Consider the following 27,065-nt stretch of genomic DNA (forward strand, 5'->3'; position numbering starts at 1 on the left):
TACATTGGAAGAAAAAGAAAGGTATCACTAGTGGCCCTGCTCGGGTCCCTTCACAGTGGCCCCATCGATGATCATCATCTCATCGATCTTGGACTCGATCTCACCGTACTCGAGCCGTTTGTATGTCATCACCCGTCCGGCGTTCATGTCAAAGTCAAAGAAGCGCACCCGTCGCACGTAGCCGCCATACCCGCCGTAGCCACCGAATCCTGCGCCGCCGCCATAGCACATCCATAGCGATGGCTTGTCATTGCGGTCTTTGTTGAGCATGCAGTAGTCGTTGACATGGTCACTATCATAAGTCAGTCTAGGAAACAAAAAATAATTAAAGGATAAAAAGGCACGTACTGTCCGCAGCTGACAAATAGGATGCCCTCCTCTTCGAGCGCATCCTTGAACCCCGAGTTGAATCCCGGCGCCGTGGGGCCTCGGACCACGCCCCGCGGTAATAGTTGCGGGAATCCCGATACTCCGGCAGGGGAATGTGGACGAATGCCATGTTCATGTGCATGTGGGTGTATTCTTGGTGTTTGGTCCGCAGCCCCTGGGCTGTATTCTTGAACCACCGGATCTGATTGGGCTTGATCCAATCATATCCTCGGAACTGTCGCTCGTCGGGGGAATAGGAGTGCGTGTCGAGAAGGTAGAGCGTGAGAGCCGAGTGGGCCGTCTTCCCGCGGCCGAGGATCTCCACGATGTAGTTGCCCACCCCATCCACCTCTTCCGGGCCCGCCGACGAGAGGGAGTAAGGGAGGTCCTCCAGGATGGTCATCTGCTGCGACCGCTTGAGGTTGCCCTCGTCGTCGTGGTTGCCAAAGATGGCCGCGTAGGGGATCTTCCGGTCCACCAGCAGCTTGACCGACTTGAAAAGGGCACTCTGCACATCCGGGGAGGTATCGCCGTTGACCTGGTCGCCGCTCAGGACGACCATGTCGGGCTGTTCTTCATCCAAGAGCCGCTCGACAAAGTCTAGGGTCCGCGGGTCCGCTTCACACTTGCGGCCGGGGGTGACCTCTGCCGGAACCGGCTCGCGACATCCCCCCAGACCCGTGCTCAGATGCAAATCGGCCAGCTGCATGATCTTGAACCGCCCGTTCTCGTTGATCCGCGGGACCGGTCTCTTATTTTTGGCCGGGTCCCCTTTCCGGACGCTGACGCGGACCTCGAGCTCCTCCGTGCGGCCATCCAGCATCAGTGGTGTGTCCCTGACCTCCCAGCCCGCCCGCGGGTCAACCGCATCGGCCCCGAAGAGCACGTCGATGGCGGTAACGGCCTTTCCCGAATCACTCGCATGACGCTTGGCGGTGCGCTTGAGCCAAATCCCTCCGGGTCTCGGCTCCCACTGCTCTTGATCCTCCTTCGGGTCTCCCGACGACTCGGGAACAAGTCGGCTGACCCTTAAGTCCAAGACGACCCGGTCAGTGGGGAGGAGGTCTTGCTCTTTCTTCCGCTCAAACTGGATGTAGGCGCTGGACGTCCAGCCCGAGCGGAGGTAGAGATCCTTGTCCACCTGGGCCCATGTCCCCAGCTTAGGTTTACATTTTGCAAAGACGTTGATAGATGAACAGGTGACGACCATGACGTCGGTGACGACCGTCCCCGGGTAATGAGTCGGAAGGTGGCCATGAATAGAGTCGGGTAGCACACGGAATTTGTTGTCCAAGAACACCACGAGGAATAGGACGATGGAAGCAAAGATAGCGAGCTGAATGCCCGCGCGAACCTACACACAACAAAAGAAAAAGAAAACCCCCATTAGCTATACCGAGCCGATCAGTGGGTCTTGACCACCAGGGGTAGGGGCAGGGGGAGAGATGGAAAGCCTACAAGTCGGCGTGTCATGATCGAAGGAAGTGCCCCTGGGAAGTACTGGATGGATTAGAAGTGGCTGGGTGCTGAAGCATGATGAAGCACACCAGAACCACAATATGCATTCAGGGAATGGCTAAGGAGAAGACCTAACAGCCGGTCATTTCATTGCCAGGCGAAAGAGAGCAGCAAGAAGGATAGAAAGAGAGAAGAAAGGAAGGAGAGAAAGTGGCAGCCCAGCGTGTTTCTTCCCCGTATTTTGGGCGGAAGCCCAGATAGGCAGGCGGTGGCAGACAGTAGAAGCCTCGGTGGTTCGCGCTAGTAAGCATGATTCCTTATCTGGACTAGTGTGTATAATACCTCGTATTGGTTTGGTTGATTTCATTTCTTTCATTAAGGCCGTCTATCCTTCTATCGAGTCTATATAACTCTATCATGGATCTCTCCTACGCCTTCGCCTCTTCAGCCAGCTTCTTGACGGACACCTTGCCGCTCAGAATATCCTTCGTCGTGGCCAGGATCGTGTCCCAGTTCTCGAACACCGTATACGGTTGTCCTTTCTGGTCACAATATTTGACCAGATCTGCGGAGAGTGAGTACGATGCAAATCAATGAGGGGAAATGAAGAAGTGAGGGAAAAGAAACAGAAGCAAAAAGATACATACCATTACCCTTCTTGGCAAATAGAAGGTCCGTCTGGGAGGCAGCCGACAAGTCCGACACCCCGTCGCCCGCATACAGCAGGGTCGGACGTACGCTGTCCGGCAACGCATGGTAGGGCTTGATCTCCAGCGATTTGTCATGGCCAAAGTGGCTTTCATCATGGTATTTGATCTTCCAGCCGCCGGGGCTGTTGACGTCCTGGCCGTCGCGGCTCTCGATGTCGTTGGCGATGATCACAAGGTGGTCGTCGGGCTTGTGGCCCAGCATCTTCTCGAACAGGGCACTGATGATGGGTTTCATTCCGGAGGAGAGGACTACGATCGGCACATTGTTCTCCTTCGACCAGTTGTAAAACTCGAGGAAGTAGGGGTCCAGGCGCATGTTCTTGCAGAGAGTCTCGATGCACTCGTTGAAGGGGACCTTGACGCTGTCGAGCATCTCGCGGAACGAATCACTTTGATGGCAGTTGATTTAGCATGCGTCATCGCAAGCGCGCCGTGCACCATGGGATAGGAAGCCGACAAGTAAACCGTCGCATCACATACCGGAAGCTCATGCGGTCTTCCAGGACCGCGATATTCTTCGCCCGACGCTGTTCATAACCAAAGCCCAGGTTGTCGGTCTGAATCCGTTAGCCATGCGCATGGGAAACGAGGCCGCGCATACGTACCAGGAAGTCATTGCTGTCCTCGAGGGTGATGGTACCGTCGAAATCGGTAAAGAAGATGATCTTGGGGTTCGTCTTCATGTAAGGGAGGGTAGAGGGCGCCATTGTGAGGACAGAGTAGCGTGATAGAGGGCTTCACTCGTGGGATTGAAACAGTTCAAAGATGATGAAAGAGACAAGAGGCGGGGAGAGAGAGAGAAAGAGGGGGAGAAACAGGGACAAGAAATCAACAAAACCCCACAACCAGGTCAACAGGCACGTAGACGATGGAGTCGACAACGATCTGACAGCCAGTCAACCATTGCATGCATGACTGACCAAAATATTAGCAGTCCACCTGATTCCCTCGACCCATTCAGTCACCGACAGTGGATCCCTCAATTTCCCCTCTTGGGCCATCTTGGATTCTGATATCATCGTATTGTAGAGTACCGGGTATGTATGGTACGGTAATGACGGCTCAGAATCTGCCCGCAGAATTCCTGGATGGATCGATAGAGGTGAAGATCACCAGCCTCAATTCCGCTCCACTCTTCCTCTGGATTTCTTGTTTCAACCTCATTGTCCTAATGGCTCGCATGTTACAGTCGTTGCGGCGGGCGCTAGGCCTGAACCTACCGCGTTCAGTACCAAAATACTCCCGATCGATAAACACCAACTTTTCCTACTTCCAACGTCCGTTCCCTTCAATCCCAATTTCCGACTGCTCGGTGAATCGCGTCAACTAACCTATTGCTACAATACCAGCGGGCGATCGAGTCGTGATCCATCACAAGAATCCCAAGTTGACAAAACCCTTGAAGAGCGGGGACAAAACGGATCTCCCCCGGGGGCACCTAACCCACGACTCCATCATCGGCCACGGAGTGCGCGAGCGGTTCCGAGCACACAAAGGTCAGTCGATCTTTCACCCACGGAGGGTCGAATAACGGAATGGCGACAAATAGGAAGAAATAAAAGCTGACAAGGAGTCATGTTAATAGGAATCGACCACCGTGTCACGCACCCAACACTGGAAGAATATGTCACTCTGACTCCGCGAAAGGTCACTCCGGTATGGATCGCAAACCTTCCCTCCACCCTCCCCAAAACCAAACTCACATCGCATCGCGCAATAGATCTACGGCCCAGACGCGAACCTCATCGCCTCCCTCCTCGATATCCACGTCGCCCCTCCCACCGAAGGCGACCATGAACCCCCACTGGAGATCCTCGAGTCCGGAACGGGTCACGGCTCGCTGACCCTCCACCTAGCGCGCACCATCCAAGCAGCCAACCCAGCCCCCCCAACAATCCCATTCAAATCCCAGATCCAGTACCTAGAAGACCGGCCCACGAGACCCGAAGAGGAAGACCCCGAGCGCGCCAACAAAACCCAAGAAACCACCGAAGAGGAGGAAGCCGCGAAAGCAGTGCAACAAGAATGGGACGCCTGGCGCACGCAGCGCCGCCGCGCCGTCATCCACACGGTAGACGTCTCCGGGAAATTCTCCGCGCACGCTGAAAAGGTCGTGCGCGGGTTCCGCCGCGGCCTCTACGCAGGGAACGTCGACTTTCACGTCGGTCCAGTCGAGGACTGGATCGCTGCGCAGAACAAACAACGTTTCTCCTCCTCTTCCCCCTCCTCTCCCGCATCTCTCACCGACACCGACACCAACACCAACACCACCACCATCGAACCCTACCTCTCCCACGTCATCCTCGACATGCCCTCCGCCGACCAACGCATCGCGCACGTCGCCCCCGTCCTCAAACCCGGCGGCACGCTAATCGTCTTCGCGCCCAGCATCACCCAGATCGGCGAATGCGTGCAGCTGATCCGGAAACAGGGGCTGCCCTTCGCGATGGAGAAGGCCGTCGAGCTAGGCGCTGGCATCAGCGGCGGCCGACTGTGGGATGTCCGTCTGGCGGTGAAGAAGTCCCGTGCTGATCCTGCTTCGTGGGCTGAGTCCTCTGCTACCCCGGAGGACAGCGAGTTGAGGTCTACTTCGTCTTCGTCAGCGAATGAAGAAGCTGACGATGCGAGCTCCCCTGCTGTTGCGGATGAAGGCGTGCTAGTCTGTCGACCTAAGGTCGGAGCGCGGGTCGTCGGCGGCGGGTTCGTTGGGCTCTGGACGAGGATTGAAGATGCTGTACCGCAGTCTGGATCTGAATCTGACTCTGCACCTGCACCTGCACCTGCACCTGCATCTGAATCTGAATCTGAATCTGCATCAGAATCTAAGCCTGAGTCTGAGTCCGAATCTGCATCTGAACTTGCATCTGAAACAGAGTCCAAATCCGAACCCGCGCCCTAACGACTATCACCCTTCATATACCCTACCCAACCTCCACTTCAATCAAAATGTACTATAAATAGCATTACCCTTGGTATAAACATACCTATATGTGTATATCTACTATCTACTAACTACTAGATGAATAGACGGATCTGTTTGGATTGTTTCACTGTATGCTTGCTTGCTGTACACTATACACTAGATACACTATGATACTCAACTTTTCTTCTTCTCCCTGCTAAATCCATAAACTGTGCGCTTTTCATGACTAGCTCTGCTGTACTACACTGCCAACCTACCACGATATCAACCAAGACAGCAAAGCAATCCCCCATACAGCCTACACCAACACTGTCGACCTCACTTACAACAGGCAGTGTCGCAAAATCCAGCCAGCCAGTCAGCCATTCAGTCAGTCTTACATGTACATCTTTTCTAGTCGTGTATATCAAGTCCTGCAGACTCGAGAGAATGAAATAAGAAGGATAGCGAAGAATAGATAAAGAAAAGAAGATGAAGAAGAAGAAAGTAATCAGATCCTAGCATGTACCAAATAGGTAGCGAGATAGACAACAGAATGAGAGAAAAAAGAGAGAGAGAGAGAGAGAGAGAGAGAGTCACACGGAAAGAAGAAGGAAAAAGAGAGAGAAGATGAAAAGAGACGTAACATGCAATTGAGAAGAAAAGAAAAGAAAAGAAGAGAGAAAAAGACGAACGATACGACCGCGCCGATTGAAACCACTTTCCAAGAAAGACCGATCCTTATACCCTAGATCCTTGCCCTCACGTCCTCTTCGGCAAGGACATACGAGCAAATGAAATGAACAGCCAGCCAACAGGAAGATTGTCCTCACGGTGTGAGGAGGAAGCGCGTGGTCCACACAGTGTGTGGAGAGATGGGTGGAGAGGGAGGATAGGGATGGCTGGCTGGCCGGTGGTGGAAGAGGCAAGAGACGGAGCAAGAGGACAACAGGACACATACAAAGATGAACAAACACCCACAAGACACGCGAGGCAAGAAAAAAAAAGAAAAGAAAAGACAAAGCAAACCCCAAAGATTCCGAGATAAACATGTGGAGGATGAAAGGGAAGAATCAAAATCGCATCAGAGAGAAAAACAAGGAAAAGGAAATAAAAAAGAACCGGCTACACACAAACACCAGTCTCATCGGTCGTTAAAAAGAGATTTCTCCATTCGACATGCACCCTGACCCAAATTTCATTTCATTTCCTCTGCGCCGGCAACCCCTGTCAGTTTCGTTGCGGTCCAAAATCCGCCTCGACCACCTTGCCCTTCTTCCCTTTGACCGAGAACTCCGCGAACAATGCAACGTGATCACTGGGGAAGTGGTAGTTGGGGAACCCGGGCACCCGCTGCAGGTAATCCTTGTCGACCTCACCGAGCAACGCCGACACGTGCAGCGTGTTCGACGTGTACCAGATGTAGTCCAGGATGTCCTTGAAGTCGGGCGTGTAGTTGGTGAAGCTCATCTCCCCGATCGACCCGTAGGCCGACTTCAGCTTGAACGGGTGCGTCATGCCGATCCGGCTGAGGTTGCCGTACAGCCGCTTCTCCAGGTCCGGGTGTGCCTCAGTGAGGTGTCCGTTGTGGATCAGGTTGTATGCCGCCGAGCCCGGTGACGAGTTGAAGTCGCCGCACATGAAAAGCGGGATCTGATCTCCGTTGGTGTACTCCACGGACGGTGCGGGCTCGGGCGGGGTCTGCGGCTGGCGTTCGCCCTCGGCCTCGGTGAACCGGAAGGCCGTCTTGTCGGTGCAAGCGGGCCACTTGGAGTACGTGTCGGAGAGCTTGGTCAGCTCCTCCATCAGGATGGCCGTCTGGATCAGCTTGACGTCCTTGAAGGCGGGGTCCCAGTAGAGATGGGCGTTGACAATGATGAAGCGCGAGCCCGTGAGCCGGTTCTCAAGGAAGACGACCACCGCGATGTGATCCTTCTGCCACAGTCGGTTGTAGATGTCATCCTGGCCCTTGGCATCGGGTCGGCGGACCGCTGTCTGGCCGAAGTTGATCACCTGCTTGTCGAGCAGGATGAATTTGCTGCCCTTGAAAAAGGTGGCACAGCCGTCCACGTTCTTGGCATCCTCCTCCTGCATGCCCATGGCTCGACCGCGCGGCCAGTAGACGCCCTTGTAGTCGCTGTAGGCGAGTTGCTCCCGGAAGAAGTTGTTGTAGCCCCGCTGGTCGATCTCCTGCAGACACACGATATCTGAATCGTGCGACCGCAGCTCGTTGAGGATGAGATCGCGGCGGAACTCCCACGATAAGACCCGGGACGGGGAGTACCCATAGTGCGATTGGGTGGCGGAGGAGTCGCAGAGGGTGTTGTAGGAGAGCACGGTGATCTTCTCGGTGCTGGCGTTGGCGGTATCATCCAAGATGACCCAGTCGCGGTCAGGCGGCGGCAGATGAACTGTAAAAAGAGAAAGAAGATATGGTAAGCATAAGGACAGAGGGAAGGAAAGGTGGGGGGGGGGCTGGCGCCACATACCTGGCATTTCCTCTTTCAGGTACCGGATCAGCGACCGAGTGCCCTCCTTCATGATCAAAGACTTCAACGCGTCGTCGAGCGGATTGCCCTCGATCCCCAGGGTTTCCAAGCGGTAGAGGTACCCCATCTCGTAGGGCAGGGTGCGGATGCTGTTGTCAAACAGGTGGAGTTGCTTCAGGCTGGTGAGCATGCCGATCTCCTCGGGCAGCTCGGTGAGCTCGTTGCCGGACAGATCCAGGTGGGTCAATTTGCGGAGCTGTCCGATCATGGGCGAGAGCACCTTCAGCTTGTTGTGGCTCAGGTGCAGTTTCTCCAGGAAGGCATAGTTGAACATGGGCGGGGCCAGGGCGCGCAGGCCCTGTCCGCCCAGGTCCAGCTCGCGCCAGCCCTGCCGGGGCGCCGGCTTCGCCTTGACCACACCATTCGGCCCGGTCCCGCCGTTCTCCTGGGTCTCGGGCTGACTGGGGGCAATCTGGATGCCCTTGGACTGCTGGGCGACGGCGCGGGCATAGTAGTGCGGGGAGCTGGCCTGTCGGGACTCGGCGGCCAGTTGCAGCTGCTGTTGCCAGTGTTCGTTCATGGAGTCGTCCAGGTCGTCGTCCACGTTGGCGCCGTTCTGCAGGTGACCCGGGGTGAAGTGCGGGGTGGCGGCGGCCAGGGCGCCGCTGGAAAAGTTGTGCTGGTGGTTGATGGCGTGGGAGGCCTGGTTGTGGTGAGCGTGATGGTGGGCTTGGTGAGCCGGGTGCGGGTGGTGCGTCTGGGATTGGAATTTGGGCATCTGCATGCCAAACCGCTGGTGAGCCTGGCCGCCATTCATCATGACGTGCTGGCCCTGGTGCGTCTGGCCGTACATGGCGAAGGGGTTGAGGGCAGCAGCCTGGGCGAGAGGGGGCGAGCGAGAGGGAGAAGGGGTGTCGTGGCTAAACTTTAACCGGCCCGTGGGGGAATTCGTCCCGTTGCGGACCAGGTGTCGAGCGTGCTGTTGTTGCTGTGGCGTTTGAAAGAAGAACTGCCCGGCCCCAGGCTGCTGGAACCTGTAGGTACCATCTGCCATTTAACGTGGCAGACGAGACCGTGCGGGATCGGATTTGGGAGGATGGGCGGAGCGGACGAGGGTCGGCAGCGCAGGACTCGGAGTCGCGGTGGCAGGGGAGAGAGGAGGAATCAGGGATCGGATGCGTTCTCTCCGTCTCTTCAACATGGGGTCCTATGCGGAACCACCCCCAGATTCAAGATTCTCTTCCGGGTTTCACCTCCTGTAGCGTAGCAACAATTCCACCACCAAGGCGTCGATCAAAGCAATGGATTGTCGTCTCCCTGTAAATCCGAATCGGACGAGCGATCGATCGTCGACCGATGAAGTGGGGGGGAGGACGAGAGAAGATTCGAGCGAAGGAACGAGTCACGGCAGGACACCGAGGGGCGGTCTATCGGAGTGCCCCCTCGAAAGGAAAAAACTGATAAAACTGGAAGAAGGAGGTTAGAAGGGAGAACCCAGGGCAGAAGACAGATCAGAGAAAAGGCAGAGCCCACAATCCGGGTGGATAGAAAGATGTACAGGCGATTCGAGATGGCAACAGGTCCGACTCTGGGATCACTTGGACTGCAGCGAAGTTGGTTTGCTTCGACGGCGGGAGGTCGCCGCCGTCACGTGAGGTGCCATCCGCCGCGTGATTCGCCGCCTTCGACACCGCCAAGCTTTTCTCGATTTCTCGATTTCCTTGTCAATTTCTCGATCGATCTGTGGCCGATGGATGGGATGAAGTGGGGGATTATCTACGAGGATCCTACCAGGTTACAATCATACAGAGTCATGTCAATCATGTGTAGATGCAGACATGGACTGATCATTCTACCATCTACCTACCCGCACTGAATTCGCCACTATCAAACTGCCTCAACCGACGGAGTAGTCCAATTGATCGATCATATCTTGACGACGAGCATAGAGGTGCAGGACATCAAATAAAACTGATTCAATCACAAGAGACATAAGTCGCACGTGTCGGTCATCCTGTTGTGCACCGAAGACGCTCAGACCAGTATCTTACTCCTTACTTGACGTATAACTAGCATTCTCAGAACAAACAGAATGACAAACCATCAACCCAACAATAGACTTATAGTAAGCCAACCGACAGTCAGACAATCCTCGATCTCACCACCCGTCTAACATCACTTGACTACCTAGGTAAGCGGGTACGGGCATCAGAAGTAACTATCGAGTTCTGTCTGGTGTGAACACTGACAGTGACAGTCAAGCAACGCCAATACCGCTACCACCCTAATATCAGGGTCACCCGAGACACGATCAGCCCACACGTCCCATCCCCGATTCAGCCCACTTTCACTCCCTATCGTAGACCTTATCGTAGACCCTGACCCGGATACATGCATCCATGGCAGTGTAGTCGGGTTCGACGGACACCTGGTCCGTTCCAGGGGCTCGGGTTCCACGTGAGGCTGGACGGGGACCACCATCGGTACTGTGCCTACTTTACTGTCTAGTGTCTACTATCTCATCAACATCCGTCGACGATCACCCCTGAGCCGTCCACAAAAGTACGATCCAGTCTCGTGGGACTTCCAGCGAGACGAAGGAAGACGGTCAGTGCCAGCAGCCCAAGGACATGGACAGATCGACCCAACCGCGGGAGTGTCCAGGTAGATCAGGGGGTCGTGTTTATGACAAGGGGGGTAGAGGAATACTAATAGGACATATACATAGTTAGTACCTACTATGTACGGTTACAAAGACCAAGTAAACAAAAACGATCCCTTCAACACCTATTAAGACCCCAAATAATGTCCGAACAATGCCCCGAATAATACTCTCCATATACCCTGAATAAGGGCATAACTATAAATAGACACCCGATCCATGGATGGACCCCAGTCCCAACGACAGAAACCATACTAAAACCTCGCCATCGAAATGAGTCGCCGGTAATTTGGTAATCTAAACCCATGCAGAACCCCGAATGGCATTGGAGGGACCACCGAGTGACCCGTGCCAGCAGCACAGGGTGTATGGGGAGACCGGAACCAGACCCGGTATTATGACAGTGGTGAAGTCATTGACTTATACATGTCATCATTTATCACATAAAAAGAAACAAGAAAAATAAAGAAAAAAAAAAAAAATACAGAAAGAAAGAGAATGAATAAATAGACAAAAAAGAAGCAAGAAATAAAGCAACCTCGGTGAAGAAAGGTAGAATTAATTAATCTCCTAACGGGTCGAGTAATCCAACCCCCCGTCGGTACCTACGTTAGCTTCCGCGCCCACGGCTGGGCTGGCTTTCCCCATTCTCCCTGGGCTGGATTCAAGGGAACTTGCGTCGACAACTCGGTCCGAGAGTCGAATCGGGGATGTTTCTCGTATAGTAGCCTTTTGTTTCTGTGGTTTGATCTGGACTGGGTCAGTTGTATATGCATTAGTCAACATAATACCATGTCATAATCATGAGCATAGCAGCAGTTATTATATCATATTCTTTGTCGAGTGGGGTTCGTCAGGCCACGTGAGGTGTCAATACATTTGATACATTGATGATACATTTGATGAAGAAGCAAGAAGTACAGTAGAGAATGATATTCTTCATGAATATCTAGATAATATAGAATAATAATATAAATATACTATAATATAATATATCCATAAATAATGAACAATAGAATCAGAATCATACTGCTAATACCGGGGACCAGACCAGGCAGACCCTCTTCCCACTCCCTGGCGCCCTTTTTAGGGCCCGTCGAGAGAGGGACCAGGAGTTAGTTCCTTAACGAAGACACGACTAAGTCACTTAACTTACTTCAGGCTTGTTAGTTAGTAGTATTTGATTGACCAGGGGGGAAAAGAAGAGTAGTCAGAAAAAACCGGCGGCGAATTCCTCTCTCCGTCCTTTTTTCCTTTTTTTGCCCCCCCTGGCCCCGATTCCTTCCTTTTCCTACTTGGTCTATCCATGGGTCTCTCTCTCTCTCCCTCCCTCCCACACGCTCTCTCGCTCTTGTCTCCCACTCTCCCTACTGTCGCATACTGGTTCTCGACCCGTCCTTATTTCTAAGCTCTGAGCTTGGACTTTTATCTTGCGTTGGTTATTATTATTATTCTTCTTCTTGATACTTCAATCCTTCTGGTTCTTCCTCCTATCTCGGTGGTTTTATTTCCTACATCTATCTACCTACCTTTCTTTGTCGGAACTTATCTCGGCCACTTGCCCGACCTTTGTTTTCCTCCTTGGCTTTTTTATTTTATTTTATTTTTATCTTCTATATTTTTATACTTTCTTACTGTCCCTCTCTATCATGCTCCAGGTCGCAATTGGGTTCATCCTGCGCCTGTGAAAGTTCTCGCTCTCTCCCCCTCGAATATGCCCACAACTGTTGTGGATCGACCATTCGCATAGACCTCACCCTGTCTCCCCCCGCCTTCCTTCTCCCCTCTCCCCTCCCCCCTCTCCCTCTCCCCTCTCTTTTGCCCCTCCTCGACAATCGCAGAGACATCATGTCGACTTCCACGGGGCATTATACCGCCATGGCCTCCGGCTCCGACCTTCATTCCACCATCAGTTCCGCCGGTCCCACCTGGGCAGCCACCTCGACCTCCTCCCTCTCCTCCCTCAATGACTACTCCAATTACCCGTTGATCCGTCAGGGCGATCGCACCTATCTCCGCGACCCCGAAAACCTCTATCCCCTCCCATGCGACCTCCCCGAGATCCACCGCCAGAGCATGCGCACTCTCTTGCTCATCCGCGTCTTCGGCCGCCCCTTCTGCACCCCGGTCCTGGCCGACCGTCCCCCGAAGCGCGTCCTCGAGATCGCATGCGGCTCGGGCCTCTGGTCCAGCCTGTGCCACGACTACTTCGCCCGGAAAGGCCATCGCAATATCGCCTTCCACGGCATCGACCTCATCTCCCTGGCCCCCGACCTGCGCAAAAGTGGCGTGAACTGGCAGTTTAAGCGACACAACCTTCGCAAACCTCGGTTGCCCTTCCCCGACGATTATTTCGACTTCGTCTTCATCAAGGACGCCGGCATGTGTCCCTACAGCCCTGCGCAGCAGGCGTCCGGGCTGAGCGAACCCTTGCGCGTCCTCAAATCGGGCGGGATCCTGGAAGTCTGGGACTCCGACTGGGTCTTCCGATCCCTGCTGCCCAATCCCTCCCCGGCTCGCAAGATGGCGTCCAAGGAGCAGGAGACGGCGGAGGCCACCGCCACATACACATTTTCGCCCGCAACCCCGTTCACGCGAGCGCAGAACAGTTTCCTGCGGGATTACAACTCGTGGGTGGAGTCGGCGTTCGACAGCCGCAAACTCACGGCCCTGCCGTGTGCCACCATCGGCCTGTCCTTCAACTCCGAGGTCGACCTGTTGGAGGGCGTCGACAGCCGTCGCATTGCCATCCCGCTAAGTGAGCTGCGGTGGGAGCGCGAAGGTCAGGGCAAGAAGGACTCCAGCGGCCGCACGCGAAAACAATTGACCGCCGATCAGCTCACCATCCGGCGCACGGCCCTTCTAACGGTGATCCAGATGATCGAAGGCATGGAGCCGATGCTCATGGAAGCCAGCGGTAAGAGCAGAGATGAATGGGATCGCTGGTGGACCGCCATGATGACCGATCTGTTCCAAAAAGGGGGCCTCGTCAACGGCGAATGCATGGAAGTGAGCGCCTGGTGGGGACGAAAGCGGTAACCGTCCGACGTCTGCTCTGTTTCGGTGCCTCCTACTCATTCGATTCTTGTTTTGTTCGATTTTGGTTGCTGGTGGTTTGAAAAAAAAAGGGAGAGGAAAGCGGAAAGCAACGGCCTTTGCTCACTTCATATTGGTGATACCCCGATTCTCTATATTTGTCTTTTCATGTGTATATATCCCACCTATCCCGCCCTCGGTGCGACGCTCCTGGCGGCCTTATTTGTTTTCATAGCGCTGTTTCAGGGTGCGATATCGTTTTAGATAGTACCTGGATACGCTTATCAGCATCAGGAAGTTCCAGTTGACTGTGCTGTTGGCACATAATGACATGACGCATAACGATTCAATGTGCATAAAGTATAGCATAAACGTCCAGTACGGAACTCCAGTAAGGGAAAAGCGAGCGACTTACAGTGCCTCGATTTCTGTAGCACATAAGAGTCAGCCAGACCCAAAGGACGCAAGGGAGAAGAAAGCTTCACATACCTTTCTTAACGAACTCCGCCCTCGCAATCCCCTTTCTGATATCGTCATCATTTTTCAAATGCGCCTGGCTGGAAAACGCCTTGTGCAGTCTTGTTCGAAAGTAGTCGTAACCTAGCGGATATGCGCGGCCGATATTGAGGAGTTCTAGGTAAATCTGTCAGCGGGGGGGTATTTTTTATTTTGTTTTGATTTTTGATTTTTGGATGGAGTACCTTTGTAGATGTTGATTACTTGATGGCGCAGTTCTGGGTTCGTCATTGTTGGTTAGTCCATTCGAGAGTGATGGATGGATGAGGTTGGGATGGAGATGTTGGGCTGAGGTGAGAAGATGGTGGATGAGATGTGATGGAGGGAGAAGAGGTGAGGGGAGGGAGAGATGCGGACGGCAGCGGGTGGATTATCGGTTTACTTGACTTGTTTGGGCGGATGGGCTTGTTCGGGAGGGATCGGTGACGTCGGTGCAGATACCTATTCCTCTATGTACTCTTACGACTGATTTAATCTCTCTTTTGATTGAAACTGTGTAGTTTGTATTTGGTATGTATTGGATGCTCAATTGATTTAAAGACAAGGGTTGTCGAGTACTAGGAGCTAGATTATACCTACATTCTCTTAGATATAGTAGGAGTGTCTGCAAAGGTATATTTATAGTACGTACATGGGGTACCCCAGTACCTTAGTTCTGTTAGGTACTTGCTTTATACCTTCTCCCACCGTTCAAATAAATGACCAGATTGTACATCCATCCACACCCTACGTTCAATCCATATTCCTTCCATAATTGAAACACGAGATATGCTCCTTGCGGACAATACTGGGGAAGCGGGAGTGGGGTTAGCCGACACCACCCGCTCGCGGATAAGCAGCTAGTTAGCAATAGCACAAGAGCTCCTGGGTTCACATCCAACTTCACACCCCCAGCAGCACATCCTCTCCCTTCTCCCCTCTCCCCCGCCAATTCTACCCTCACAATGCATTTAGTCCAGACCCTCAAAAGACAGCGCCTCACTCCGCTCCTAAAGCAATCCATAACATCCTCCACCCGCCCCATATCGAGCTCCCCCGCACGATACGAACCGCGGCCCGCCGCACCGCAGAAACCCCACGAGATCGACCCCCGATGGCTAACGCTGACGAAACACAGAATTGGCCGGTGCATGACGTTTGGGTTGAAGCCGGCGCAGGTCCACGAGGCGGGGGAGATCTTGCGATTGATTGCGAAGGACTGGCGCGAGTTGATTGCCGGGAGTGAAGGGTATTTGACGGATGCGACGAGGAGGGGGTTGTACCGGCAGAGTGTTGCTTGGGGGGAGATGGTATGAACTATCGTGGTTTTTTGAGTAGTTATCATTGATGTACAGGGGCTAATTGAGCGGGGCGTTGTGTGTATAGGATAGCATGGTGGGTGATGCTCTTGTTTTCATTCTTTGACTGGTGTTGGCTAACTTGTAGAGCAGGGTACTACCCCGTAACCATTGAAATTGCGCGGGAGAAATCCATATGTTAACGGCTCCAGGACATGTGAACAATGTCACCTACGTGAGGTATCACCACCACTTTGAGACACAACCACCATTTGTCTAAGCCTAGCATTCAGATACGCCGAGACCGCTAGAATCTACTTCACGCGCAACCTCGCCGTCCACGTCGACCCAGCCCACAAGCGGGAATGGATGGACCTAGTCAGCTCCAAAGGGTTCGGGATCATCCTGCGCAGCATCAAGATCGATTATAAATTCGTACGCCCCACGGTTCTCTCTATCTCGCCATCGACTAACGAGACCAACAACAGCCCATGACCTACCCCGACAACGTCACAGTCTACCACAAACTCACGTACGACCCCGAATCGCCGCATTCATCCCAATACGCCTTCCACCTCCAAGCCGTCATCCTCTCCGAGGCGCGCCAGCGGCCCGCTGCGCGCGTCCACGAGGACCTAGTCACCTACGACTACAAGAAGGGCAAGAAGACGGCGCTGCCGCCGTTTATGCTGGAGCAGTTCAAAGCGACCTGGGCTCTGCAGGAGAAGGCCAAGAAGTTTTGGCAGAAGCGGATTGTGGACATTGAGAGCCGGGTGCGGACTTTGGAAGTTGAGAGCTGGGATCGCGCGGATGCCGTGGAGGATATGGGGACTGCGTAGATTTACATGTATGAATTGCGCAGGTTATCTCGATCTTCAGGATAGAGGTCTTCGATTGGTGTTGTTAGAGTCGAGGCAATAGTTTCGGGTTAATTGGATAAAACGGCCCCCTTGCAGGCTCCGATGGCCTGAACACGCAATCATTGTGGAGTACCTGTACCATATCTTCACCCTCACATCTTGGTGATCTCCCCGAGTCATGGGGTACTGCGTTATGTTTCCGATGCATGTCCTGATCATCTCCGCAAGAGATATGTATGGCATACTATAGTCCGGCCAAGCAGGAGAATTGTTCCACTAATCTTCGTAAAATACACCTCTGTACCTCATAGTGGTGTAGTGTACTATTCAATCCCACACAGTACATTGCTAAGAATAATACAGAGACTGAATCAACTTGACTCTGGTAAGGTACCAGTGCCATCCAGGGTCCATATTAGTCTGCATTACTACATTCGTCGTAGTACGAGACTCACTAGGACTAGTGCACCGCCTATCGTGGTTAGACCTATACCGACAAGAATAACCACAGGGATCTTTACGATCCGGTCTGTGGCGGCTTTCGTTCCGAGCCAAGAAAGCTTGCCCATGAGTTGGATGAATGATGTGACAGGTTGTTTATACTCTACTCTGTAATTTACTACCTAGATTTGCCTACTCTCCCCAGAGGATGTGGTGTTTAAACCTAGCACATACATGTACATACATAGATAGCTGCATCCACCCATCAAACAGAACAGAAACAGAATTAATATACCCGAGAATTTCTTACGTACTGTATACACTTTCAGGTCAAGGTTAGTGTTCCTTCTATTTTCTTCTTCCCTTCCATCACAAGAATAAATAGCACACTCTATATTAAATATCATATGTTATCCTCGGCTCAGCGCCCGTCCTTGGCTCGGCCGCCAACCGAGCCCGATCAACCGTGGATGTACAATTTTAGATCTTGACAAAAGTCCACTGGCACGTTGCCAGATGGGTCGATGTCCCCGTTCAGCCATTGAATGTCCACCGTGAACATCGTAAGGTTTTTAACTCTTCTCTTCTTTTTCCTTACCTCATTTTTTTGGTTTCCTGGCCTTATTTTTGGTTTTCTGGCCTTATTTCTGGGTTTCATTGGATAACCATGTGGGGTCTAAAAATACTAGCAGTGAATCGGGGATCTGGATTTTCGTCCGGACCTTGTTTTCTACCAGGGAAGAAAATTTCTACCGACAAGATCATAATAATAGTAATACTTGATATTAAAACAGATGATGATCGACCGGTTAGAAATTCCCACTAGTCACTTGGTAGTGGTGATGAGCGACGAACTGTTTGACTAAGCTGTAAGGCGTCCAAATCTCTGTACAGTGACTGTTCTAGGACAGTATAGGACAGTATGGGTATACTCTCATGCCACCCTCGTATAACATGCATGCCTATCTACACGATCAACTCGTTATGGTTAGCTTGTATGTATATCTGGCTGGGTATTATGGCAGATCATCAGCATCCCTGCTACGCCGTTGTTTCCATCCTGGTCGGACTGACAACGCATTCGGCCACTGGATGCCTGAGGAGTTCCCTTGGCGGATGGCGCTATTATGTGATGAGTTGATTACTGGGGATCAGTACATTGTGTTAACAATAATCTTAGTACACTCACGTTGCTCTTGGAGAGGCGCTTACTGGAGAGAAGAGTTGAGACGATGATGTTATGTAGTGGAGAGGTTTGCAATACGGTTATCGGACGGTATCATACAATACAGACGTTTCGGTTCCTTGCTTCGCTGCAGAGCGACAAACATCTTCAGGACGGATTGATATCATTCATTCCCATCGCACCCAGAATGGGAAATCTCTTATTACATTGACGAAATAGGAATCGATGTTTCTTTGTTTGGATGTTTTATAACAGTAACGCCTGGTTTTATCTATCAACTAGTTCTCAATCCAGCCATGCAGACTGCCTGATAGAATTCTTCACTATATTCTGTACGACATCCTGCACAGCCACCCAACTACCCCGGTATTTTCAGCAGACGAATCCCCAGGCCTCTTTCACACGTTGGAGATCACAGCAGGACAGGATCTACCCACTACCACTACTTATCTACCAACAACTGATCTCTCGTCAGCTTGTCGTCACGCCGAAATGGCAGGATAGCCGAGCATGTGAATCCAACCAGTGATAGAGTCTCCAGTTGATTCAATCCACCAATTCTATTCCTTCGGACGTCCGGTTATCGCGTTTCTTTGCCCACTAACAGAACTCCGGTCCTTCCTCACTCTGGTTTGCTGAGAACCAACCCTCTCACACCATGCATAAGCTTGCCATCTATCAGCGCATATGATCCCGGACCGACTCCCGCAAATGGTGTACCCTCTCTCCAGCAGTCTGATACGACCCCGCAAACCACGATGGCCCACGAAGGGAGGGGATCGTCGGATCTGCATCGGATTGTCTAGGTGTGCCCTAATCAGCGAACGAGATCCTGGACTTGGGACCCATCTGGGAGACTTGATGGGTCATCCATCGTGGGTGGGATAGGTGGGATAGGTGGGATAAGGTGAAAATATTTTTGCGTGTGGGGTGATTCTTCTTTCCCTCTCTTTCTCTTTTTTTCCTCTCTACTTTATTCTGATTATTATCGATATTTTTCTTTCGTGAATATGATAGGTGAAGAGAGGAATTGTCAAAACACGTATTTGATGTTATTCCATTTGTTAATGAGTCTCCAAAAGCGACGGGATAATGCAGGCCACTTGAATGGGCATCCTTCCCTTCCAATCTCTCCCCTCCCTTGCTTGCGGGGCCGATGTGCTGCAGAGTGGTCATGACAGACCGGCCGTATCTTGATGTAGATCAACGGAGATGGATGATAGGGTGGTCTAGCGGGGGATACGGGATTGTATCGAGATGTCTATCTACCTGTACCGGAGTCGTAGAGGTAAAGACAACTGATAATCCTGCAGAAGGGTAATGTTTTCTTTCTGATACATAGTTAAGCACCTGGAATCAAGATAGATGGTATGTTGGCTGCCAAATAGTTCGATGGTTCATGACGCGAAGGAATGTGTGGCATACCCTGGGATTGTTGATACTCGGTGTTATGGTGGATAATCTTCAGAAGCATCTACGGCCTAGGGTGGTAAATAACAACCATACTATACTGTATAGATACGATACTGTAATACATAGATACCGTACTGTATCCTGAGGCACCAATAGATGCCTGACTCGTTCTGCCTCGATTTTCCCGTTCCCGCCTCCGTCCTCCGTCTACCAATCCAGCCAAAACTTCTTCTTCTTCTCTCTCTCTCTCTCTCTCTCTCTCTCTCTCTTCTCTCTTTTGCTTCAACCCATTCGCCCTTCTCATAGTGGCCCTTTTTCACTTCTTCTCTCTCTCTTTTTTTTCCTTTCCTTTCACGCCACTCCCTCTTTCTTCTCCGCTATCCATCCATTCGTATATTTCCTTTTCCTCCAGTCTTGTCGTTCCTTTTCCCGCCCTCGTCTCTCCCCTCTCTTTCTCTTCCGTTTCTTATTCCCACTTCCAACACTCTCCCTTCGACACTCCCCCCCACCAATTTCAACCCTCCTCGTTTGCCGTCTCTCGACTCTTTTTCTTCGCTATCTTCGCCCGATTCTTCCGCACTGTTTCGCCTTTATTCATCGCCTGGTCCAAGTCCTTGGCTGTCACCCGCCAAGCTGACTCGGACCCGGGTGTAAAGGCTCCCCTTGCCCATGCCACGACCATCGGCTACGGCTAGGAAGAATCAGAGCAATCGCCAGGAGAATGGCCCCCTCGGTCCCGGCAAGAAAGTGAACAAGCAGAAATCCAACGGTACCTTGAATGGCCACGCCAGCGCCGGCTCGACTCCGAACTCCGGCCCCTCCGCCGCCCAAGCCGCCTGGCACTCCTCTCGCTCGAATAGCGACACCGCGGTCTCCTCCACAATAGCCACGGCCTCCCGAGTGAACAACTCGACCGACAACGCCAAGGCCGACGGACACGGGGCACGCGGGTTTCTGAATGGATACGCCAAAGGGAATTCGGACATGTCGTATGGACAGGCCAACGGGGCCGTGCCGCAGAATGGTGGCGTGGCCGCCTCGGCGTCGCGTCGGACGGACAAGGCCGCCGCCGCTTCCAAGAGGTCGTCGGGCTCCATCAACCCTCTCCAGCTCGCCTCTACCATCCTCAAGTCCTGCCCCATGTACGACACCATCGCGATCCTGATCTTCCTACTGCAACTGCCTCCTATGGTCCTCACCCTGGTCCAGTTCCTCTTCGCTTCCCTGACCTTCATGCCTCCGAGCGGTGCCTCCGCCGGCTCCCTGTCCTCCAACTTCGACATCTTCCAGGGTCCCGCCGGCACCCCGTCCCTCGGCACCATGATCGCCATGGACGGCTTCTGTCTGCTCTTCTGGGGTCTCTTCATGTGGACGTGGGCGCAGAATTTCGCCCTCGACCTCGCCCACGTCCAGGTGGCCATCACCCTGGGCGGCGGCGGGTCGGGCAAGAACGGAGGCGTCAACACACTCTGCGTCGGGATCGTGCTGGTCTTGCATCTGATTCGGAGCAAAGGGATACAGGATTTTATCATGGGTCATCTGCTGTCCGCCAAGATCGTTAGCCCGGACCTCCTGTCGCAATACTCTCACCTCTTCCCGGCCGAATTTCGACGGTCCGACTCGCAATCTTCGCCAAGCTGGATCCGGAGTCTCCTAGCGGTCCACATCCTCGCCCAAGCGGGTACCGCTATGGCGAGACGCTCCATGGCCAAGAATCGCGCCCCGGCGCCCGCGCGTCTCGGCAAACGGGTCGACACCGAAGCCTCCGCCGGCTCGCAGACCCAGATCGATTCCGCCTTCGAGTCCGGCGCCAGCGTCTCCTCGTACATCGGCGCGGATGGACAGTTGGTCACCCCGGTCACACACAAGGACGGTCGCGATCGGTTGCTCTCGGCCAAGAAACGTCGCCGGCAGGCCAACCAGGTCCGGAGCCGCCAACCGTTCTGGGCGGCCCTGGCGAGTACCAAGGTGACGGTGATGCGGGAATATGAACACTCGCGGGCGCTGTCCAAGACGAGTCGCGGGCTCCAGATGACCGAGGAGGACCTCCAGGGGGTTTCATTGGATGACGGGTTGGTGTGGATCACCGAGGTGGATAGTTCGACAATCAAATTCGCCGCGGGCGACTTTGCCTCCCCCGACGACCCCCTGGTCTCCGGCGCCTGCGAAGCTGGGCGGTTGGGATCGGACGACGCGGAGCCGTTCTACGTCTGCGTCAACGGGGCGCTGTGGGCGACCGCGACAATTAGCAAGGTATCCGACGCGGCCAAGGGGGCGAGCGCCGTGCATTGGCGGGGCGAGGTCTCTGGTCTCGCTCCGAACTGCGCCTACACGTGCGCCTTCCTCCGCAGCGATACGGATGAGGAGATCTGCGTCATGAGCGTCAAGACCCCCGCCGCCGACGACGCCGCAGAACAAGGTGAGCAGCCAGCGGCGTTCAAGTTCTGCCGCCGTCCTTTGGAGTGGTTTTCTGACCGTTTCCCAGCCGTGTCCTTGGCCGCCACCCCGCCCCCGCCGTCCTATCGCCCGTCGTCGCCGACCACCACGCTGAAGAACTCCATCGCCAACGCGGAAGCCAAGCTGAACGAGAAACGCTCCCGGTTACGGAAGATCAAAAACGACCACAAACTAGCCGTCTCCAAGCTACGCAAGGAGCTCGACAACTACAACCACCGGCTCCAGAGCGGAACGGATGAGAATCGGCAGAAGCAGCGGTCGCTCCAGCTCGAACGGAATATCCGGCAGACTGAGGAGGCGACCGCGGCCCTGGGCGCCCAGCTGGACACCATGGTGAACGTCCCCGAGGAGGAGATCGAGGAATGGCGGGCGCAGAAGGCCCAGTACGAACGGGACCTAGAGATTCTCACCACCGCCAAGGAGGAGCTGAGCGCCGCGCGGACCGCGGTGGCCCGCGAAGTGTCGTCCCTCGAGTCCGATCTGACCTCGACGGTCCAGCGCCGGGAGCGTCTGCAGGGCCGGCGCACCCGCGTCCACGAGCAGTACGAGCGCATCGTCTCGGCCAACGCGCAGGGCCTCAACGAGCGGGAGCGCCGCGCAGCGGAGCAGTTCGCCCGGGAGCAGGACCAGGCCAAGCTAGAGATCAATTTCAACGAACAATTCGCCAGCATCGGCCAGTCCATCCACGAGTACCAGCTGCGGACCAACCAGCTCTGGCAGCAGTCCGCCGCCCTGGAGCAGAGCATCCAGCAGCAGCAGCAGCAGATGCTCCTCGACGCCGCGCCGCTCACCCCGGAAGGCACCCTGCCAGGCACCCACCACCTGGACCTGTCCGGAATCACGCTGGGCGGGTTGACCTCCACCGCCCCCGGCAGCCGATCGCTCCTGAGCGGCCTCAGCTTCCCGCCCATGAAATCGAGTCCACTGCAGCACTCCGCCTCGCCCGCGGGCGTCTCGTCGCACCCGACCTCCCCGCTCGCCCACGCGCCATCGCCCTTTGAATCGGACTTTGTGCCCCGCGACCGGTCCTTCTCCAACCGCTCGGGACGGAGCAGTCTCTACGGATCCGACTTTGTGGACATCCACCGCCGCGCCGGTCCCTTCGCTCCAGACCCGTCCGACTCCCTCATCGAGAAGCATCCCCCTATCGACCCGATCGGCATGCGCTCGGTCGCCAGCCCCTTCCACCGGGCGGGCAGTCGCGGCAGCGGGAGCGGGAGCGGCGGAACTGGCAGCGGCAGCGGCAGTCCCAGCTCTGCTGCGGGCCGGAGCCATTGACGTCTTCCGCGCGTTCGCTAGTTGGGTAGGACCCGAAGTGCGGGCGGGCTCCCTTGGGTCATTGCAAGTTGGCTGTCAGGTTCTATAGCTCCATAGGTTCTCGATCGGCTTATCCCGGGGGGGTTTCCTTCTCCGTCTTGGTTGTTACTGTGCCCGTGATCAATAAACTCGTTGTCTTGTGTAATGATTTCTTCGTAGAAGTATTCTTCGTATTTGCCTAGTATTTGACCTACGTATTCGATCTGTCGACATCCTATCGATCTGTAGACTTACGGAAGTCCTAGACATTCCAGACAGGCATAATCATCTACATCAATCTCTCGAGATATATCGACGCAGGGGATACCAAGGCTTGTTCATGAACCCAATTACTAAATATTCTACTTTCCTCCATTTTTCGCATCAGTAAATTGTAGCTTGGAAGGTGCGGTAGCTCTATGTACTACGTAGTATATCCAGCGGGAGGGGAGGGAGGCCTTTACACTTAACCATAGGGGACATTAAAAAAACGAGCAGTCTATAAAATGATAAAACACAATAACAGCCTTGAATCAAGTATCACAAGTTCAATTGACACAAAATCCCAACTCCCCATTCAAAAAGGCCGATAAAACGGGAAACCCTTTGTATATCGGGGATGTTAGAGGAGCATTAGTTATGCAAAGATTATATGATATCATGGAGTGACGTTTCCACCACATGCCATGCTTTCTGGCAGAGTCCACCAAACCAGGTTGTTTCATTCAACGTCATAGTCTTAGATTTTACTTCGAGCAAGGCTGGGACGGGCGGGCGCGTCAAGCTGACGTTTGGTTTGAGTTTGTTCTTATATAAGGATCGTGTTCATAGCTTTTTATACTACACTGTACTATACTATACTATCTACCACTTCTGTCCTAATCCTCTGTCCTAACCATCAATCAATTGACACCCTTACTAAATTAACACACACAATTACGACTGCTTTATTACATCCAAAATGACATCCCACTTCAACCTCAACACAGGCGCCCAAATCCCCGCCATCGGCCTCGGCACCTGGCAAGACGAAGACGCCCAAGAGAACGCCGTCTACGAAGCCCTCAAAGCCGGCTATCGGCACATTGACACGGCGCAAACGTGTGTATTCTTCATCTCACTGATATAACTAAGCCCTAACCAACTTCACCCAGATACGGAACCGAAAAAGCCGTCGGCAAAGGCATCAAGAAGAGCGGCGTCCCCCGATCCGAGATCTTCCTGACCACCAAGCTGTGGAACAACAACCACCACCCGGCAGACGTGGGCCCGTCGCTGGACGACTCGCTAAGGGAGCTCGAGACAGACTATGTGGATCTGCTGCTGATGCATTGGCCTGTTGCGTGGGAGAGGGGGCCGGAGCCGTTCCCTCAGCGCGATGGGAAACCCGCTGTTATTGAGGTTGATTATGTTGATGTATGTCTTCATCTTAGCCCCTGTACATCCCATGCCATCATTCCACTCCCCAGCGATACTTGGCTAACAGAAATACTTTAGACATACAAAGCAATGGAAAACCTCATTCCCACCGGCAAAGCGCGCGCCATCGGCGTATCGAACTTCTCCAAAGCAGAAGTCGAGCGGGTGCTGCAAAACAGCCTCGTCGTGCCAGCCGTGCACCAGTTCGAGCGCCATCCATGGCTGCAGCAGCGCGAGTTCGTCGACTGGCACAAGTCGAAGGGCATCCACGTCACGCAGTACTCGCCGCTGGGGAACCAGAACGCGCTGTATCCGCGCGGGGAGGGGATCGGCCGGTTGGTGGAGGACCCGGTGTTGGTGGAGATTGGGAAGAAGTATAATAAGAGTGCGGCGCAGGTTGCGCTTGGTATGTTCTTTCTTTCTTGCTTTCTCTCTTTCTGATTATCCTGGGTTTCTTGGTTATTTTGGTGGCGTATGGCTAATATATATGTATAACAGCATGGGGCATCACGGGTGGTCAATCGGTCATTCCCAAGAGCAAGACTCCCGCGCGCATCAAGAACAACTTGGAAGGGAATTTTAAGCTGAGTGAGGAGGATGTGCAGAAGATCAGTGGGATTGATCGCAAGCTGCGATTCAATGATAGTAGCTCTGATTTTGGATATAATCTGTTTAGTGATTTGGAGGGGAAGAAATAAGGGTGTATAGCTTGTGTAGCTGTTTGAAGGTGAGATTTATATAATTTATGATATACATATATATGTACTTGAATAAGTTCAAGTGGAATACCCAAATTGCATTTCTGATGACTCTTCTATTGACGTGACGTCACAGACTATCACCCGATCTGGTTTCTTTCTCGGATCGACTCACCAATCCTTTCCCCGCCGATCCTTTCCCCACCAACCCTTTCCCCACCAACAAACTACTACGTTTATCGTCCTACCTAGAGTATCGAATGGTCTGGGTCGATATCTCGCGAATTCATCCTGAACAGAACTTTAGCTTGCTACATTTCCCTCAGCCCAAATCACACATCTCTTTCGAGACTTATACGTTGGCCAGATCGGCGGACAGACGCGACTTCCCCAAAAACATTTCAACACCTACAACCGCTAGCCCCGAGTGCCTTCTTTCTTGATTTCTTCCTCCCCAGACGACCCTTTTTGAACGCCTGATGAACCCGGCGCTATGGAGTCGCCACGAACAATCAATTCACCAAGCGAAGCCCAGACGCTCTTAGCCCGATATCTCCATTTCGAAATTAGCACGGACCTATTGATACGGATCCCCGAACAGCTGCTTTATGCCCCACCAGTGAAGCAAGTCCTCAAAGCGGCGAAAGCCCGGAAACGTCTTTTTTCCTACGATCGGGAGACGAACTTGCTGAGAATACGTGGAATGTCAAGACCAGTACATGATGCAGCCGGGTTGCTCGCAAGCGAATTCCTCACAAGCGCGGTTTCTGTTGGATTCATCCCTCCGGAGTTGAGAAAACGGGTGCTTCTCAGTACAGATGGCCATATAATGACCCGCACACGTGATCCTGGATCCGGATCTAAAAAGCTGCAAGGATGGACAAAGTACCCAGACACATCCATAGCCTTCCGCGCGGACCAACTGCTGCCAATGGTCGTGTTCGAGACTGGATTTGCGGAACGTTATGAGGATCTACGGAATGACGCTTCTCAGTGGTTGCTGAGGTCTGGTGGCAAAGTTCGTTTGGTGGTCCTCTTCAAGATTGATGAGGATCAGCGCGTTCTACAGTCATCTCAAAAATCGCACGACACCCGAAGGCGGCTGCGAAAACTTGTGCGTGACTATGGAAATGACTTTGTGAAAACAAAATATGGGATCGAGTCTCATGATGATAATGGCGCCGATATATCGGATGCTGAGCTTTACGACAATATCCGTGTGCATATTGAATTGTCAGATTGGATGGGCCCTATAACAGCGCGGCTAGAGTTATGGGAGCTTCAAGACGGCACCCCTGCAATAAGAGAATCTGCTGTGAGTTTGGTCCCTAGATACACCTTTCTTTTCAACGAAAGTAAAACTTGACGTTTTCAGGTTGTTTTGCCCGCACCGCGCACACCAGTGAATCCAAAGATCAAGATCACAGATATCATCCCAGCCGCCTCCCAGACAGAGCACACTATTGACCCTCACCAAGTTCATGAGTTGGACCTGGATTTCTACAGGGAACTATTGTTGGAGGGTGTGAGGTCTCAGGCATTTTGCCGAGCAATACAACATCTCCGTGAAGATCCCGAACCTATCGATAGCGACTATATTCCCAAGCTGGGGTAAACCAACCTTCATTTTTAGCCTTATTGTATTAGTTACTAGCCTGTAGGCCTCACCTTAAATCCAGGTTTAGGATCAGTGTTCTGTTTCTAGTAATCAGTGTTTAATGCATCCTTCATTCTCCATCAGATCTTGAAAGGTATCGTGGTAGTAGTGGGTTTTCAGTTGACTCTTATCCCGCCAAGCTTCCATGGCTTTGGTGCACCCCTGCGCTGCGTATTGCATATCGTAGAAACGTAGGTACGTATATATTTAGATTATTAA

The 27,065-nt window shown here is 53.2% G+C and overlaps 9 protein-coding genes across 9 annotated transcripts; 6 read left to right on the forward strand and 3 right to left on the reverse strand.

Annotated features, from left to right (window-relative positions):
- Positions 1 to 27: 27 nt before the first annotated feature.
- On the reverse strand, positions 28 to 3,244 carry P168DRAFT_279293 (uncharacterized protein; the record flags this gene model as incomplete). The annotated part of the gene is made up of 7 exons (XM_024835768.1): positions 28 to 292; positions 435 to 1,723; positions 1,766 to 1,823; positions 2,260 to 2,392; positions 2,475 to 2,926; positions 3,018 to 3,064; positions 3,143 to 3,244. The coding sequence occupies 7 exons, from the start codon at positions 3,242 to 3,244 to the stop codon at positions 28 to 30; spliced, it is 2,346 nt and encodes a 781-aa protein (XP_024695902.1).
- A 464-nt stretch (positions 3,245 to 3,708) lies between these two features.
- Positions 3,709 to 5,501, forward strand: P168DRAFT_324737 (tRNA (adenine-N(1)-)-methyltransferase; the record flags this gene model as incomplete). Its single annotated transcript, XM_024840883.1, has 4 exons — positions 3,709 to 3,814; positions 3,887 to 4,033; positions 4,123 to 4,193; positions 4,258 to 5,501. The coding sequence occupies 4 exons, from the start codon at positions 3,709 to 3,711 to the stop codon at positions 5,434 to 5,436; spliced, it is 1,503 nt and encodes a 500-aa protein (XP_024695903.1). The 3' UTR covers positions 5,437 to 5,501.
- A 1,168-nt stretch (positions 5,502 to 6,669) lies between these two features.
- Positions 6,670 to 8,982, reverse strand: P168DRAFT_315825 (CCR4-Not complex 3'-5'-exoribonuclease subunit Ccr4; the record flags this gene model as incomplete). Its single annotated transcript, XM_024839938.1, has 2 exons — positions 6,670 to 7,850; positions 7,929 to 8,982. 2 exons carry the CDS (start codon positions 8,980 to 8,982, stop codon positions 6,670 to 6,672), a joined length of 2,235 nt encoding a protein of 744 aa, XP_024695904.1.
- Positions 8,983 to 12,657: 3,675 nt separating this feature from the next.
- On the forward strand, positions 12,658 to 13,972 carry P168DRAFT_287807 (class I SAM-dependent methyltransferase). Its single transcript, XM_024836651.1, has one exon. It carries the CDS (start codon positions 12,667 to 12,669, stop codon positions 13,627 to 13,629), a length of 963 nt encoding a protein of 320 aa, XP_024695905.1. The 5' UTR covers positions 12,658 to 12,666; the 3' UTR covers positions 13,630 to 13,972.
- P168DRAFT_287808 (electron transfer flavoprotein regulatory factor 1) lies at positions 13,725 to 14,461 on the reverse strand. The gene is made up of 4 exons (XM_024836652.1): positions 14,328 to 14,461; positions 14,116 to 14,259; positions 14,042 to 14,054; positions 13,725 to 13,897 (listed from the first exon to the last, which is right to left on the reverse strand). Exons 1-4 carry the CDS (start codon positions 14,371 to 14,373, stop codon positions 13,846 to 13,848), a joined length of 255 nt encoding a protein of 84 aa, XP_024695906.1. The 5' UTR covers positions 14,374 to 14,461; the 3' UTR covers positions 13,725 to 13,845.
- A 389-nt stretch (positions 14,462 to 14,850) lies between these two features.
- On the forward strand, positions 14,851 to 16,504 carry P168DRAFT_287809 (thioesterase family protein). Its single transcript, XM_024836653.1, has 5 exons — positions 14,851 to 15,431; positions 15,508 to 15,516; positions 15,631 to 15,659; positions 15,713 to 15,854; positions 15,908 to 16,504. The coding sequence occupies exons 1-5, from the start codon at positions 15,087 to 15,089 to the stop codon at positions 16,256 to 16,258; spliced, it is 876 nt and encodes a 291-aa protein (XP_024695907.1). The 5' UTR covers positions 14,851 to 15,086; the 3' UTR covers positions 16,259 to 16,504.
- Positions 16,505 to 19,594: 3,090 nt separating this feature from the next.
- Positions 19,595 to 23,054, forward strand: P168DRAFT_309120 (putative ubiquitination network signaling protein; the record flags this gene model as incomplete). The annotated part of the gene is made up of 1 exon (XM_024839264.1): positions 19,595 to 23,054. The coding sequence occupies exon 1, from the start codon at positions 19,989 to 19,991 to the stop codon at positions 23,052 to 23,054; it is 3,066 nt and encodes a 1,021-aa protein (XP_024695908.1). The 5' UTR covers positions 19,595 to 19,988.
- A 979-nt stretch (positions 23,055 to 24,033) lies between these two features.
- P168DRAFT_315830 (aldo/keto reductase) lies at positions 24,034 to 25,189 on the forward strand (the record flags this gene model as incomplete). The annotated part of the gene is made up of 4 exons (XM_024839939.1): positions 24,034 to 24,173; positions 24,227 to 24,488; positions 24,570 to 24,897; positions 24,990 to 25,189. 4 exons carry the CDS (start codon positions 24,034 to 24,036, stop codon positions 25,187 to 25,189), a joined length of 930 nt encoding a protein of 309 aa, XP_024695909.1.
- Positions 25,190 to 25,256: 67 nt separating this feature from the next.
- Positions 25,257 to 26,869, forward strand: P168DRAFT_287813 (uncharacterized protein). The gene is made up of 2 exons (XM_024836654.1): positions 25,257 to 26,504; positions 26,565 to 26,869. Exons 1-2 carry the CDS (start codon positions 25,683 to 25,685, stop codon positions 26,802 to 26,804), a joined length of 1,062 nt encoding a protein of 353 aa, XP_024695910.1. The 5' UTR covers positions 25,257 to 25,682; the 3' UTR covers positions 26,805 to 26,869.
- Positions 26,870 to 27,065: the final 196 nt, after the last annotated feature.

Source organism: Aspergillus campestris, assembly GCF_002847485.1.
Source record: "Aspergillus campestris IBT 28561 chromosome Unknown P168scaffold_2, whole genome shotgun sequence".
NCBI classification, from domain to species: domain Eukaryota; kingdom Fungi; phylum Ascomycota; class Eurotiomycetes; order Eurotiales; family Aspergillaceae; genus Aspergillus; species Aspergillus campestris.